The sequence below is a fragment of the Xenopus laevis genome, chromosome 6S (assembly GCF_017654675.1).
Source record: "Xenopus laevis strain J_2021 chromosome 6S, Xenopus_laevis_v10.1, whole genome shotgun sequence".
NCBI classification, from domain to species: domain Eukaryota; kingdom Metazoa; phylum Chordata; class Amphibia; order Anura; family Pipidae; genus Xenopus; species Xenopus laevis.
Window position 1 is genome coordinate 79,099,042 of NC_054382.1, and position 17,842 is coordinate 79,116,883.

The following is a 17,842-nucleotide window of genomic DNA, read 5'->3' on the forward strand; positions in this document are numbered from 1 at the left end:
ATAAACAAAACACACCGTCCGACTTGCATTAAAGCTGTGGGAATCAGATTTTGTAAGATTCCTTAAAATGTTGTGCTGTTGAATGAAGATAAAATCTGATCAAACTCTTCCATATAGTTTAGCCCTAATACCTATTTAATAACACAAGAAGCAGCTGCCATTCATTCTAGGTGTTCTGGTTTCAATGGCTGTCCATGAAAATGAAGTATGTAATTCATGTAACACTTGATGATTTATATATGGATCTGTTAATTGTGCTTATCACACACACTTACATATGTAAGTTGGGTTGAAAAAAGACCAGAGTCCATCAAATTCAATCCCTCCAAATAAAACCCAGCGTCCACACATACACACACCCAAGCATTCATTGCTTCTCCGAATTTTTTTTTACCATGCATTTAAAGCTGGAACATGCTCATAACAAAAAATATAAAGCTGTTTTTTGTTCACAAAGCTGCTCAAGTATTGTAATGTATGGAGATGCAGTACTACTAAAAATAATTTCTCTGAATTAAATGAAAAAAATGTGAGTTTTACTGCTCTGAAATAAAAATATCACAATGAATAAAATTTCAGTTTAGAATGTTATCTAGCAAAATATCAGGTATGGTCAAGTTCCTGGTTACTTTTGGAAGGCTCTGTAAAGCTGGCCATAGACTCAAAGATATGCTCATTTGGCGACATCGCCAAACGAGCGGATCTTTTCCCGATATGCCACTAACGGCATGGCTATATCGGGGGTAATTCGAACGTTCGCCCATATGGCTGAGCGATCGAATTACGATACGCCAAGGGGCTCCGGCTGGTCGGTCGGTTAAAAATCAAACCTTCCCGATCAATATCGTGGCCATATATCGATCGGGAAGACCCGTCGGAAGCCCCCATATACGGGCAGATAAGCTGTCAAATTGGTCCAAACGACCGATATCGGCAGCTTTATCTGCCCATGTATGGCCACCTTAAGAAGCATTACTTTCATCTTCAGCAATGGTTTTTCATGTAAACTTAGAGCCCGTTCAGCAGAATTCTAGTTCTGTTTCATGTTTTTAAGATGTTGTGCTGTGTTAGCCATTGAAAAAATGCAGAAAAATTAAAGTTTGGTAATACCTTTTATTGGCTAACTGATTAAGTAACTATTGCAAGCTTTCGGAGCACACATGCCCCTTCGTCAGATACAGAAATATTAATGGCCGACACTACTATTTCGAGATTACACAATGTATATTTTTTAGACACTGTTAAGACTTGTTGAGCCTCATAAGACCAATAGGCTGTAAAACACATCTCTCTAAATCTGGCCTTTTTTTAAGTTTTTAAATTAACATGATGTAATAAATATATCATATCAAAACTGCCTGCTTAAAGCATCCTTGTCTAGGAATAATTAGCACTGGGAAGTAGATTTCTAGAACAGCCAAATCATCAAAGATTGACTGCGTCTGCAGGATAATTTATAACCAGCACTCAATAAAGTTGTTATTATTATAAAGTGCAACAAAACAAGTGCAAACTATGGAACAGTTGTTGCGAAGACTAACAACTATAGAAATATATGGAGGCATGAATAGGGAATGGGAGATTTCCTGTTATTATTGAAATGTGTGATCTAGTTTCAAGTAGGTGCAGGGGTATGTGTGTGTGAATATATGTTCACAGATATCATTTTAATTGAGTATGACCATATATGTTTATTATATTTATTACATGGACTTTGAAATATGTGGAGGTTAAATGTTTGTAATCCATCTAAGGGTTATTCTATTATTGGGTTGGGTTTGTGTATGTAGCTATACCTTTAAGAAAATGTAGGAACTCTATACTGCTTCCAAGGAAAATGAAACGTGCCAAGCTCAGGGTTTCTGCTCCTGACATGGATTTGATGATTTTGTTGCAAGAAACTAAAAGTTAATATTTACATTTTGGCACTTCTGTGCTCTGTGAGGATTTCCATAACTATGGAACAAGCATAAATTCAGACAAGGTCAGAAGGCATTTGCCAGTGAAAGCTTACACTCCAGGGGCTAAATCATGTAAAATAATTACAGTCAAAGTGATCTTAAAATAGAAGGCATTCACATACACATGGCTATAAAAAAAAATCTAGTGTTGAAAATGTAAAAAAAAAAAAAAACATTTATAATGAATATACCCTTTGAGCTGTTTAGATATCAGGAAGGATGCAAAATTCCGTCATGGCACACTTTGAAAAATTAGCAAAAATGACTGGTTCAGCTGAAACATTGATGACCAAACCAAAGATCCAGTTGTTTAGCAACCCAACCATCTGCGGAGGCTGCAGATGAATCCTCTTTTTATATTCTCTCAAGCCATTCATAGTGTGTCATATGAAGATATTAATTCATGTAATCAAATGTATTCTTAAAGAACAATAAATTAGGAAGTATCTCCTTATGCAAGACTTTTTATTTATTCAGATTTTAGCAATGAATACTGCTTATTAGAAAATCAGCATTTTTCTAGCACCTTTCACCACCACTGGAAAGCTCACTGCATGAGCCAATTAACACGCTAGACTTGAGAGTAAACAGAAATAATATTTTGACAGATGTCTCCTCCTACTCCAGTCCCTCTACTCAGTTGGCAATTACTGTCAAAATGCTGTCTTGACTTTCCAACACCACCCCTTACAACTGTCACTAAAGACAGAGAACCTGGCACTTGTTTCCCTAGGGGTCTGTGGCTTTTTTGGCAACCCTATATTGAAAGCTTTACTGGGGCAGGGACTGATATGCATGATGAATAATCTCTGTAAAGCATTGTATGTGTTAGTCATGATGACTGCAACAGCAAGAAACAAATACAGTGGCAGAGATGCTGCTATAAAACACTACTTTTTAAAATAATGAAATAAAAATAACTTTCAATTTCCATATTATTGACTCTTTACATTCATCTTGTACAATCTTCGCAGTGCTGGCATTTAGGGCCTCAACTAGGGGTAGGCAGAAGAGGCACTGGTCTAGGGCGTATAGGTGGGGAGGCTCTAGGACACTAAGCACAAACCTCTGCTGCCTCCTCTATCTACAGCTCTGTCCAAATTTAGAGGGCAGGAGGAGAAAGAAACTGCTGAGCAGAGAGTTGCAGGGGCAGCTTATACCAGCAGCAGTTGTGACCAGAGGTGGGGAGTGGAAAGGAAAGAGATCGAGAAGTTGCTAAGGGGGAGAATTGGGGGAAGGCCAGAAGCTTGTATTGGGCACCATTCTAGGCTGGCATGGCTCTGCTGGTATTGGATGCCATTATCAAGAAATTATGGGACGGCTTATCTCATGGTGTCTTTTTAAAACAATTCTGCTATAAGGCATTGTGAAAATCTTTAAAGAAGAAAAGGTGAAATCACTAGGATGAACTCCATGGTGCTTACTGAGAAGTACCCCAACCTGCTGCAATTTTCTGCTAACAGAGGCACAGGCCTGGGGTATCAGGTAAAACATAATCACTTGGGGGGGGGTGCCTGGCATGTACTTTACTGAAGTAGTTACTAATTTTCACTAAGTCTTGTGTCAGAAGTTTTCCACTTTCCTTTTCCACTACACTACTAGAAGAGCTGGACCCATTAGGGTGGCCCAAAGCAATTGGTGTAGGTTGTGCATAAATGCATTAACAGTGAAATTTGTGGGTTAATGATAACATGTCATTCAGGAATTGCTTTTAACTATAGCATAATTATGTTTGTATGGACATGCTACAGTATTATGAGATAAACAGAGTTCTTAGCAAATCAATAAGTAGTAACAACTACTATATGGAAAAAGAAGGAGGAAAAGGTCAGAGTCAAGGGCCACCATAGACAGCATGTGGGATTAGAGTTAATGGCTTAAAGAAAAACTATACCCCCCAAACAATGTAGGACATAAACCATTTTCATAATAATATACGTTTTTAGTAGTATATGTCATTTGGTAATCATAAATAAAAAAACTGTCATTTTAAGAAATAAGGACAACCCCCTGGGATCATATGATTCACTGTGCACACAAACATACCAAACAAAACTATACTTGTTAGGTCACATGAGACAATTAACAGACAGAGTTCTGTCTTTTGCTTCCACACTTCTTCCTGTTACAGTTAGAGCTGTAGTATTTCTGGTCAGGTGATCTCTGAGGCAGCACAAAGAATATCATAAAATGGGGGATCAAGGCAAGAGATGTAAAAGGGCAATATTTACTTAAATATATATTCCAGTTTGAGAAGATTCTTTGATACGCCACTTAATTTGATATAAACCATCTGTTGCTCAAGTATTCATTTTTGGAGTATAGTTTTTCTTTAGGTCATTTACAATATGTATGTAGCAGAACGAAAAAGGATTAGTTCAGCTTTCAGATTTCAAAATACCCAGAAACTTATAGTAGTTAAGCAATAAGATATACTGAGTGGAAAACAGGGGAAGGGAGGGTTGATCTGGATGTTATCTGCACAGAGGTAAGACTGAAATCCCTATGATTTCATTGTATTGATTTGTTAAAAAGTACTCCTTTGCTCTAGGCCAACCAACATAGCTGAAAATATAGGGGTTAGAAGTCCAGACCAGTTTGCATTTATTCCTGGCCAATTGTCCTAGGGTTTTAAAACTGGAGATCACAAGTGAGATGTGCATTTTTGGCACTAACCTTTTGCTTTTCTTGTATTGCTCTAGCTGCATGTATTGCACATGCTTAAATCTCTGTAATTCACACTGTTCACACATGTCTTCAAGTTCCAACAGGCATCTTTCAACATCTTCAAAGCTTCCTTCCAGTGCAACTAAAAAGGAGTTATAAAAGGTTTTGTGTAATGCATCAGGAACATATTATTAAGATGAATGAATAAATGCAATGGTTAATCGGCCAACTAAACAAAAGCAGTATTGCATATATTAACCCACATCAGAAATAGCAATTAGTCTTTATTACATGACATCTAATATCTAAAGAATTACCACTAGAAACTCGTAGAGAGAGAGAAGGCTGTACTCCCCAAGAAAATCCTAGAGAAGATGGATTCTTTTAGGATGCAAAAAGGTTATGACACCTTGAGTATTTATGGTTCTGTGAAGTTTATGACACCTTGGGTATTTATGGTTATGGGGCGCTACTGTTTGCATTGAAAATAAACGAATAATTTTAAACAAGTACATACAGTCATATGAAAAAGTTTGGCAACCCCTCTCAGCCTGCATAATAATTTACTCCACTTTCAACAAAAAAAAGAGAACAGTGGTATGTCTTTCATTTCCCAGGAACATCGGAGTACTGGGGTGCTTTCTGTTGAAATATTTTATTTGATTTTCACATTAAACAAATAAAATCAATAAACAGCAAATATCATGCAGAAGAAGAGAGAACGGTACAGACGACTAAATAGTATGATATTGTCAAAAAGTATACCATATAAGAAAATTAACAAGAGCTAACAAAAAAAAGAACTAACTAACTAAGTCAGTGGATGCAAATATAATAAAAGAAAGAAAGAAAAAGCCCATTAATAATCTGGAATGTCGGATTGAACTTTTACAGTTGAAGAAACCGCTTAATATGATCACCAGTTTTAGAATTGCATATTTCAAAATAAGGAGACCAAATCTGCCTAAAAAAATCTCTAGAATCACTTCCTTGAGATTTAGTAATTAAGGCTTCTTGCCAGCAAAGCTGATTCACATAAGAAATGGTGTCCGATAATGAGGGGGGTTCCTTTTGTAGCCAAAAATTAAGTAAAGCTTTCCTGGAAGCAGCTAAAAAATAAGTAGTAAGTAATTCATTTTCATGGGAGATAGACATTAACTTAGAAGTTGAAGAAAACATATTATTATTTAGATGCAGTAATGCAAGACCTGGAGACAATTTAAATTTTATCTTCAACTTTGTATTCAAAAAATTTGCGACTTCCTTCCAAAATAAATTAATCTTTGGACAGGACCATAAGTAATGGAAAAGAGAAACATTAGTCTCATCACATTTAGGGCAAAATGATAGGGGAGTATTAGAAATACTTTTAGAAAACATTTTCCCATAGCCCAAATGGATAAGCTTAAAATGCTGAACTCTCCAACTCTCTGCTAGAATTAATTTATTATAATTATAAATAGAATTTACCAAATCTAAGGGAGATACTTGAGTTTGCAAAAACTCAGACCATTTGATGGACGAATTTGATAATGGGTGTGAGTCTATACTATAAATGTTCCAAAATTTTTTAGATAAAGAACCAATAGAAATTGAACAGGGGAGTTCCATAAATTCTGCTATTTCATCTGCTAGTTTGTGGTCAGCTAAAGCCAGATTTTTGTTGTTATGGAGCAGAGAAAGACCACACTGACAAGCCAAATAATAGTATCTATCAACATCATGAAGCTTATACTCTTCCTTGAGCTTTGACCAAGACATTAGGGTTTTTGTAAGTGGGTCAAAAATGTCTTTTACTAAAACTAATAAGTTTCTCTTAATAGAAAATAAAAAGGAGTCAGACTTTTGATAATCTGAGGGTTTAAGTAAAAGTTTAGCTGGCATGAAAGGGGTTTCTGTATAACTATACCCATGTCGAGAAAATAAATGTTTCCACACAAAAATGGAATCACGATAGAGAGGGTTTCTCTTAAAATCACAAGGAACCTTTCCCCATTTACTATGTAAAACAGATAAAATATCAAAGAAGGGTTCTTGAAAGATTTCAATATCAGGATTTGTAAACTTATTACCTAGAGAGATCCACTCAATAAGATATCTAGTAAGGGCTGATAAATTAAAAGCTCTGAAATCAGGAAGGTTTAATCCTCCAAGTTTAACTGGAGCTCTTAATTTATAGAGGGCAATTTTTGCCTTTTTACCATTCCAAATAAATTTAGTTAAAGCGGAGTCAAGTTTCTTAATATCACAATGTCTTACAAGCAAAGGAAGATTAATTAATGGATATATTAGCTTGGGAAATATTAAGGATTTAAAAAAGAGCGTTCGTCCCTTTATGTTTAGGGGAGAATTGGCCCATTTGTCACACATGGAAAAAACCTTTTGACAGGCTGGGGTAATATTCAAAGAATATAAATTATTAAGATCTGAAGGAATTATTAATCCTAAGTATTTAATTTGATTCTTTGGGTGTTTAAGTTGAAATTTCTTAAGTAGTGAACTAGAAAAAGAACCATAAATATTCATTATTTCTGATTTCTCAACGTTAATTTTGTAACCAGAAAAAGATTGAAATTCTTGAAATAGATCAAAAACAACCCTAAGTGAAGACTCAGGATTCTTTAAAATTAATAATAAATCAGCAGCAAAGGCTAATACCTTGAGATGTCTACTATTGATAGAAATTCCCTTAACTAACTTGGATTGATCCAGGGAACAGATTAGCGGTTCTAAAGCAATATTAAATAATAGGGGCGACAAAGGACAGCCCTGTCTCGTCCCTTTAAATATTTCAAAAGGTGGCGACCTAGCTCCCCCCATAATTACTTGTGTTTTGGGATTTTTGTAAAGATATTTAATATATTGGAAGAAGGGGCCCCTGATACCGAATTTTTTAAGGCAAAAAAATAGATGTTCCCAAGTAATATTATCAAACGCCTTCTCAGCATCAATATTAAGAATAGAGCTAGGGATTTTGTGTTGTTTGGCGTAATATAAAATATGAATTAGAGCTCTAATATTCTTCACTCCTGATCTATTCTTAATAAAACCATTTTGGGCCTCGGAGATTATAGAGGGTAGAATTAAAGAAAGTCTATCAGCAAGGATCTTAGATAATATCTTGATATCTTGATTTAAAAGTGAAATAGGCCTATAGGAGGAAGGAAGGGATGGATCTTTGTCTTTTTTTGGGATGACTCTAAGGTTTGATATTTCACTAGAAGGTAGACTTTTTCCAAAAAATAAGATATCATTAAACAAGTTTGTCAGAAAAGGTGAGATTTTATCCTTCATAATTTTGTAAAAAGAAGGAGTAAGGCCATCAGGGCCACCTGCCTTTGCTGTTTTTAGATTCTTAATAATTGTGGACACTTCCTCTGTGGTAATTGGACTATTTAGCTTTTCTAACTGAATTTTCGAAATCTGGGGGATTTTACAATTTTCAAAGAAATTCTCCATTTTCTCAGAATTTATATTTGGATTAAGGTATAGATCTTTATAATAATCCTTAAAAATACCTACAATTTTATTGGGATCATTTGTTAGCTGGTTATGAATATCTTTAATCTTGATAAGTTTAGCCTGTTTATTTTCAGCCTTAGTAAGATTAAAGAGTAGGTAATTTGCTTTGTTACTCAAATTGTTGATCCTAGCCTGCGAAAAAGAAGCAAAAAAGTTTTGCCTCACTTTGATCCAAACTTTAAGTTCCTCCAAAATATTTTTATATTTTTGAGCATTTTCAAATGAAGGATGTTGTTTAAATCTAATATAAGAGACACTTTGTCTTTTACTCAAATCAAGAAAATTTTTGTGTACTTTTTTAAAGAAGTGAGATTTAAATGAGGAAATTTCCCCTCTAGCCACTGCCTTCCAAGTTTCCCATAATAAGGAAGGGTCTTACAAGTGTATTTTGTTTTCCTTGACAAACAGATCCCATCTATTAAGTATCATCTCTATGAAGTCAGGATTGTCTTTAAGCAAATCAGGAAAAGACCAAGAGACAAAATTTCTAGGAGCAGGTGAAGTGGAGACCACCAATGAAATTAGCGCATGGTCTGAGATGTTAATATTCCCTATATTTGTTTCAATAGTTCTATTGATTAGATTATTGGAAATTAGAAAATAGTCTATTCTTGTACCCACATGATGAGCAGATGAGAAAAAGGTGAAGTCTTTTTCAGCAGGGTGAAGAAGTCTCCAAGCATCATTAAGGTTGGTATCTCTGCAAAAATTATGTAGGAGCATAGACTTCTTACAAGGATTATTTAATTTCCAATCTGATCTGTCCAAAGAACTAAGAAAGGACTCATTCAAGTCCCCTGCCAGAATTAAATTAGTAGCAGGGAGTGAAGAAATTTGTGTTTTAAGCCAATTGAAAAATTCTAGTTTAGTGCTATTTGGAGCATACACAGAACACAAGTGCCACGTAACATCGTTAATGAGTACTTCAGTATAAATAAATCTGCCAAACTCATCTTCAATTGACTTTGTAATAGCAACATTTAAGTTACGGTGAAATAAAATAGCTACTCCGCATTTTTTATTAACAGCAGGAGAAAAGGCTAGTTCACCCACCCAATCTTTTTTCAACCAGATATTTTCTGAACCATTAAGATGTGTTTCTTGTAAAAATGCTATGTCACATTTGGTTTTCTTTAAATTTCTGAGTATGCTCTTTCTTTTAGAAAAGTGATTCAAACCATTAACATTCCAGGAAACAAAGGACAGAGAATTCAATCTAGATGAGAACGCTAACCTGAAAGATGAGCTTGGGCAGATTCAGATAAAATAATACATATTTAGTTGCATCCAGTAGTAAAAACAAAACAAAGCCAACAGTATTGATCCACAACAACATATAGAACTGAAAAGTAGTGATCTATAAATCCTAATAACAGAATAGATGTATAAAGTAATAGAGCACTTCCTTTTTTCCCTAAGGATAGAAAGCTAAAAACTCTCTCACTATGAGATGAGTTAAACAGAGAACAGAACACCCACTAAAGGGTCATATTGAAGAAAAATAAGCTCCCTAAAAGAGTCAAGTATCGGAGATCATTTCTTCTTCACTGGAGTGTGGAAGACTGCCTGATCTAGGAGGGAGTGGAGATCTTGATCTGGACCTAGACTTGGTCTGCACTTGAGTAGCTTTTAAGTCATTTGAAACTTTAGTTTGTCTGGGAATATCATATCTCCTCCATCTCTGATCTTTTGGGGGAGGGCCACTCTTAGAGTTAGATGTTGATACTGGAGCAAAATTTCCGCTGTTTTTCTTTTCCAGGTGAGAAGTAAAAGTATGTGCCTCTCCAGGATCACTAAAAACTCTGGCACCAGAAGGCAGAAAAATCTTTAGTTTAGCTGGATACATCAATGAGAAATTGACATGTAGATTAGCCAATAATTGGCAAGTTTTTGAAAATTCCTTTCGCTTTTGAGACAGAAGCAAAGAGTAGTCTTGAAAAATTTTATTTCCATCAACATCAAGTGTATTTAATTTTTTGTAAGCTTGAAATAGTCTATTTTTATCTGAATAGTCCAAATATTTAACTATTACAGCTCTTGGCCTCATGGGTTGGAGATCCCTAGGTGGACCAATCCTGTGAAGTCTCTCTATTCTGAAATTTTGACAGTCCTGAGGAAGACCAAGTTTAAGGGGAATCGTTTTAGAAATCAATGAGTATAGTGAGTCGTTTTGGAAAGATTCAGGTATATTTATAAATCTAAGATTGTTTCTCCTAGATCTATTTTCCAAGTCATCCAATTTCATTTTAAGTTCTTGGTTTTGTTTCTCTAACGAGTCCAACTTGGATGAAGAATCCATCATATCGTCTTGAAGTTGAGAAACCACATCCTCAAGCTCACCAAACCGTTTGTCATGTGTAGAGAGTGTCTCTGAGATGTTGGTGATTTTAATCTGTAGTTTGTCAATGGCTTTTGCAATCGTAGACTCTATGACTGGATTAATTAGCCTGGCTACTTCAGCCGCAATAAGAGAGTGGTCATCAGATAAAGATAACCTAGGAGGAATAGGTTTGTGGGATAGAGAGGTGTTATTAGTATCTGAATCCTGTTGTTTTCCATTTTTCCTGTAAGCCTTTTCATAAGTTTTGCTATTAGCTTTAGATGACATTTTAGATAGAGAGAGAATGGTTCCGTAAACCAGGAGAAACAGGCAACACTCCCAATGAGACAAATAATGTGAGATGTTTGGTTTTGTTTCCTTTTTTTTTTTCCTTTTTTTCTTTTAAAAATTTTTTTTTTTTTTTTAATTTATTTTCAAATTTTTCACTTTTTGTATTTATTTGTATTTATCCTCCACTTTTTATTTTCCTTCTTCTTTTTATTATCCTAAAGGAGTAGCTATCAACCACTTTCTAGGACTGGAAAACTCTCTTGCAATTGGTCACACACTTGTAGCCTAGATAACTAAGCGAAGTCCTATAAAAGAGTTACCACTAATTTAATTGCAGACTGATAAGAATTGCAGGAAAAAGTGGGCTTTACTTTAAGTGAGATCCATATCTGTCCCTTAATAAAGGCAATGTAGGCAAGATCAAAAGCAAAGCAAATAAGTCAGCCAGCAGCCTTGACTAAAGAAATCTTTATTGCCTCAGCGTCTCAGCAGCTAGACCAAAGCCGCCATTTTGTATCTTCTTTTTCTTAATTGAAATCGGGCTCCAAGTGTTTTACTGAAACAAAAGTATCAACTATGTAACAGACCTCTCTGTCAAAGTCATTGGCCACAAACAAACTTGTCAGGAAGAAAAAGTATCGAGTTTAATTTTGAAAAGAAACTCCCACAGCACAGCACGATAGTAACTGTAGCAAATCCTGAGGTAATAGAAATGGACTCCGCTCCAAGCTCCGTAATATAGGTCCAGGCAGCCTCTTCTCGCTTACCACAGACCTCTCTACAAACTGAGCTAACAGCCGCTAACAAACTGTCTGGCAGACAAAGCACTTAACAGATCGCTGAGCAGTGAGAATGTATCACCGCACGGAAACTATTTCAGACAGGTCGGGTCCTGAGGTGATTAATGCGGACACCGCCGCAAAATTTGCATAAGCTCGGGCACCAGCAAGACAGCCTCTCCGCACTCACTAGTATCCGACAAAGACACCAGGAACCGGTAAGGATACTCGGAAAGGGGTTATATAGATTTTTTAGCCGATTTTTGACCCCAAATAGCAAGAGCGCTAACCCTGCGCTGCCATCTCCTTGGGCGCCGAAACCGGAAGTCTGGGGTGCTTTCTGAACAAAAATACTGGCTGTGCAAAAATGTGGGGACCCTTGTAATTTTGCTAATCTGAATGCATGTAACTGCTCAATACGGATTACTGGCAACACCAAATTGGTTGGATTAGCTCGTTAAGCCTTGAACTTCATAGGCAGGTGTGTCCAATCATGAGAAAGGGTATTTAAGGTGACCAGTTGCAAGTTGTGCTTCTGTTTGACAATCCTCTGAATAGTGACAGCATGTGATCATCAAAGCAACTCTCAAAAGATCTGAAAACAAAGACTGTTCAGTATCATGGTTTAGGGGAAAACCTTGATACCACAAACTGTGTTTGGAATCTGCCGCTTCCTCCTTGGTCCGTAACTCCAACCTGAGTCTTCGGGCCCTGACAATGAGACAGAAGCCCTTTCTACACTCACACCACAAAGAGTCGCTTAGTGTATGCAAAAGCTCATTAAGACAAGCCAAAGTCATTTTGGAACAAAGTGCTTTGGACTGATGATACAAAAATTGAGTTATTTGGTTAAAACAAAAATCGCTTTGCATGGGGGAAGAAGAACACTGCATTCCAAGAAAACACCTGCTACCTACTGTCAAATTTGGTGGAGGTTCCATCATGCTGTGGGGCTGTGTGGCTAGTTCAGGGATTGGGGCCCTTGTTAAAGTTGAGGGTCGGATGACTTCAATCCCGTAACAACAATACTTCAGGATAATGTTCAAGCATCAGTCACAAAGTTGAAGTTACACAGGGGAAGACAATGACCCTAAACACACTTGGAATCTACAAAGGCATTTATGCAGAGGGACAAGTACAATATTCTGGAATGGTCGTCACAGTCCCCTGACTTGAATATCAGCGAAAATCTATGGGAGGATTTCAAGCAGGCTGTCCATGCTCAGCAGCCATCAAATTTAAAGGACCAGTAACATCAAAAAAATTTTTGGAAAAAATCGTTAGTACACATCAAAAAAAAAAAAAAACACCACCACAAATTATAATTTAAAATCACAAAGCCTTTATTAAGAAATAACTTACAGAAACTGCACTTCCTGTCCTGTACAGAAACGGCGAAAGGGCGACCATCGATGCTGCTGGGCTCGATTTCTCCTCCCTGGCTACTCTACTGACAGCTTGTGAAGGAGCAAGATGGATTCCTCATGCCTGCGATGCGATGCAGTGACTGCTTGGGCCCCCTCCTCCTCCTGTACTATAGATGAGAAGCGCCCACCTGGACACTGGAGGAAGCGGTGGTAGTGGAGGCGGTGGAGGGAGCTGTAAATCAATGTTGGCAGCGGCAGCCGCTTCTCATCATCAGTCACTGGCCAGGCCCCCTCCTCCTCCACCGCTCCCTGCCCTGGTCGCTCCTGCTCCGTTCCCTGCACATGAGTGATTGTTTCTGCCTGCATTCCGTTTAGCTAACAGACCTACGTGTGCCTTGTAGCTGTACTGTGCGCTGGATTAGCACTGGGCGCAGGAACAGACGAGGTGCAGCGGAGCGGGGAAAAGGAAAGCTGTATCGCATCCAGCTACCCTGTTGGGGTTCCTAAATTCATGCACCCGTCTAATTTTGTTATGATGGATTAAAGTTAATCCAATAACTTTATGTCACTGCTTTACTACTACTGATTCCATAAGGCATGTTATATATTAAAAGTAAGTTGCTACTTTGAAAGCTCAGTCAATGATAAACAAAACTCCAAAGAATTAAGAGGGTTTCCCAAACTTTTTCATATGACTGTATATCCCATTTTATTTCATAGACCATCAAACTTGGATTAACACCAAATACAGCAAAAGTGGTACTGACCACTACACAAGTATCCAGTTTACTGTTTCTATGTAAATTGACAGGAATAGTTGTAAAATATAAGCAGATACGTCAAAAATACATTTAGTAACAATGTTGCAGTACAATCTCACTTTGACATTTGGCAAATTTACATCAGAACAGTAACCCATAGTCACAGTATTCAGTTTCATTGCATTCCGTTTCCAACTTGCATTACCCTGTTCAATAAATGTGATGATTGGCTGCTAGGTGTTACTACACTGGTGCATATTTGCCTATTGTTAATACATTTGCTCTATTACATCTTATCTACTATTCAATCTAAATTGACCATGTCACTGGGAACTAATTATCTTGGCCTAAGGAATGTAATGTCATTTTCTAGGGCTGCACACACAACGCTGACCTGACCCTTTAAACATTTTTTTGCTGATGACAAAAAAGTACCTAGTTTTCAGAAAAACAGGGAAGTTAAATTAATTTGCAGAAAATATCACATTCATTTCTGGCAATAGGATAAAAATTCCCAGACCCTCAATATTACCATAGTTACCAATAAGCACTATACTTTTTCAACATTTCCTGTCCTATAGACCCTTGAAAGAGTATTTTAATTTTCTAGAGGAAGTGATTCTATTTGTTCAGTTCGCTCAGTTGTTTTGCCACAGTATTCGAGATCTGAAGTGATACACTCCCTCGGTGGGTATTTGGGATACAATGGGGTACATTTTTTTTTAAAGTTTTTATTTAATGCTTTAATAGTTACAACAAAATAGATAAAGCAGGGAAAGAAGAGTAAAGATAGAAGAAGTAGGCGGGGTACATTATTACTGTACAATTCCTGGATTCAATCATAATCATATCATACTATTATTCTTAAATCATAACAACAATAAAGTTCTAAATTCTAAAGGCAGTAGTGACAAAAATGATGGGTTTCAATCAGTATCTGTGACCAGTATAGCTGGCTATACACCTAAAGATCTGCGATTCTGGCAAAAGTGTAAGAATTTTGGCCAGGTATAGGACTGGCGGGCAACAGACAGAGGCCAATAACTCATATTTTCTGTGTCAAATATCTATGCTAAATATTCTATGTATGGTTGTATTAAAAACCTGACAACATATACAGGTATGGGATCCATTATACAGAATCTGTTATCCAGAAAGCTCCAAATTATGGAAAAACTGTCTCCGCAGTTTATCCAAACAATCCATATTTTTGAAACTGATTTAGTTTTTTCTGTAACAATAAAACAGTACCTTGTACTTGATCCAAAAGAAGATATAATTAATCCTTATTTGAAGCAAACTCAGCCTATTGGGTTTATTTGATGCTTACATGATTTTCTAGTAGACTTGAGGGTATGAAGAAAATCTGGTATCTGACCCAAGCATTCTGGATAAGCGGCCCATACATGTACCTGCTATTCAGTCTTTAAAATGTTTGTTTTGTTTATCAATACATTCATTTATAATAAATTCAGCTTATTAGGTTCCTTAATTTAAGAAAAAAACTGAGTAAAGACTAATAAAAACTGCAGACTTTCCAAGGCAGGAAAGCACTGCTATGAATAACATGATCCCAGCAGATCGATGTAAGGATAAACACTTTGTTTTTTTACTTGACACAAAGATGGGATCATTTAGCTTGGCAGCAATGAACACAGTGTTATATTGCTCATTAATTGCAGGATCATTTACATCTAACATGGGGAACAATAGCTTGCTACAAACAAAAGTTGCCCATATAGTTGAATATATCAAAGTGAGCAGTGCTGGAATATCGAAGCTAAATGTGTTAACCACTATAATTTTACTCCACAGCTTATGGCGTCAACACTTGTGACACACTGAGGGGTCCAGCAGCATTTGGCACTTATACTGCAACAAATGTACAAAATGAGTTACTAGGGATTTTTTATTTACTTAAAATGGAAAATATATTGCATTTATAAGTAGCATTTATATTTGACTGTACATCATCTAATTAAGTAGACATTAAATACAAGGACATCATTTATTGTATTTATATAACATTCCTTCTTCTGCATAACTCCATTTGGAGACTTGGAAACTATGATATTGCTTTCTATGAAAAGGTGCACAGGTACAAGAAAGCACAAACATGAATGCTGGTTTTATTGTAATGCTCCATTTCAACTGTGATCCTATCAAACCTGTGTTTGGTGTGGTTCAGTAATGCAATTCATGCGCCAGAATATTATCGGTTTGGTTTGAGGATCGCATTGGGAAGCCCGAGTTAATAAACATTAATTATTTACATTCCTGTCATACCTAAAATATTATTATTATTATTATTAACATGTATTTATATAGCGCCAATATATTGCGTAGCACTGTAAAGTAAATGTGATTATACAACTAAATCACATGAATTATATACATAGAACATATGGAGTTACATACATCACAATCAATACAGGTACAAAAGGTGAGGGAGGCCCTATGCATAGGCATACACTCTAAAGGGAAGGGAGTAATACACAAGGTGTGGGCAAGATCGAATTAAGTGGGTGAGAAATGTGGTACTGTATGTGGTGTTGCGTTTGGTAGTTAAGAAAAGTGAGGGTAGGCTTCTCGAAAGAAGGTAGAAAGGTTGGGAGAAAGTCGGACAGACCGTGTGAGAGAGTTCCAGAGGAGGGGTGCAGCCCTTGCAAGGTCTTGAATGCGAGCATGTGAGGAGGTAATGAGAGAAGAGTTGAGTAGTAGGTCAGTAGAGGAGCGTAGTAAGCGGTTGGGTGAGTATATAGAGATGAGTTCAGAGATGTAGGGTGGGGCAGAGTTATGAAGTGCTTTGAAAGTCAGTGTCATTAATTTGAACTTGATTCTGAAAGGTAACGGAAGCCAGTGCAGGGATTGGCAGAATGGCGAGGCAGAGGAGGAGAGGTTGCTGAGGTATATGAGTCTCGCAGCAGTGTTCATTATAGACTGGAGAGGTGACAGTCTCTGGAGGGGAAGGCCAATTAAAAGAGAGTTACAGTAGTCTAGACGCGATATGATGAGAGAGTGAATAAGAATTTTGGCAGCATCTTGGGTGATAAATGATCAGGAGACGAGAGATAGATCTGAGTATCGTCAGCATAGAGGTGGTAGTGGAAACCATACGAGTTGATTAATTTGCCGACGGAGGAAGTATAGAGGGAGAATAGTAATGGTCCCAGGACAGAGCCTTGAGGAACTCCAACAGAAAGAGGTAGGGGAGAAGATGATACTCCATTGTAGGAGACACTGAAGGAATGATTGGTGATGTAAGAAGAGAACCAGGGCAGGGCTGTGTCACGAAGGCCAAGCGAATGGAGGGAGTGGAGGAGGAGAGGGTGATCTACAGTGTCAAATGCGGCTGAGAGATCAAGCAGTATTAGTAGTGAGAAATGATTGTTGGCTGTAGCGGTTAAAAGGTCATTAGTTAGTCGAGTCAGGGCAGTTTCCGTGGAGTGTTGTGGCTTAAAACCAGATTGTAGGGGGTCCAGCAGGTTATTGTCAGAGAGGAATGAGGTTAGTCGGTTGTAGACTAGGCGCTCAAGTAGTTTAGAGATGAAAGGTAGCAGAGAGATAGGTCAGAGGTTGTCAAGATTGGAGGGATCAAGAGAGGGTTTCAGAATGGGGGTGACGAGAGCATGTTTTAGTTGAGAAGGAAACAGTCCAGTTGAGAGCGAAAGATTAAATAGGTGAGTTAAGGCTTTGATTAGACAAGGATTGGTATTGCGGAGAAGTTTTGAGGGAATTGGATCAAGCGGGCAGGTGGTAAGGTGAGAAGAGGTGAAAAGCTTTGAGACTTCCTCATCAGTGACAGGGGTGAAGGAGCACAGGAGAGACTGGGGAGTGTGGAGGAGGGTGGTGGAAGTCTAGGGGGGTTGAGTAGTGTAATGTCCCTTCTGATAGTGTCAATTTTGTTTTTGAAGTGCTCAGCAATAATTTGAGCAGAGACAGATGTGCATGGAGGGGATGGAGAACGGGAAAGGAGAGTGTTAAAGGTGGAGAAAAGTTGTGCTGGTTTTTTAGAAAGGGAGTTAATGAGTGAAGTAAAGTATGTTTGTTTGGCTTGGAAGAGGCTGGTGTTAAAGGAGCGCAGGGCAGATTTGTAGCTCCAAAAATCTGATTCTGAACGTGATTTGCGCCAGCGACGCTCAAGTGCACGTGAGTGTCTTTGGAGCGCTTTTGT

The 17,842-nt window shown here is 37.4% G+C and overlaps 1 protein-coding gene across 2 annotated transcripts in view; it reads right to left on the minus strand.

Moving 5' to 3' along the window:
* The window catches only part of dtnbp1.S (dystrobrevin binding protein 1 S homeolog), a 76,838-nt gene that overhangs the window by 49,575 nt on the left and 9,421 nt on the right, over window positions 1-17,842 (minus strand). For both annotated transcript variants that reach the window (XM_041567208.1, NM_001094322.2), the window contains 1 exon segment: window positions 4,638-4,770. In XM_041567208.1, coding sequence (XP_041423142.1) covers window positions 4,638-4,770 — 133 coding nt within the window.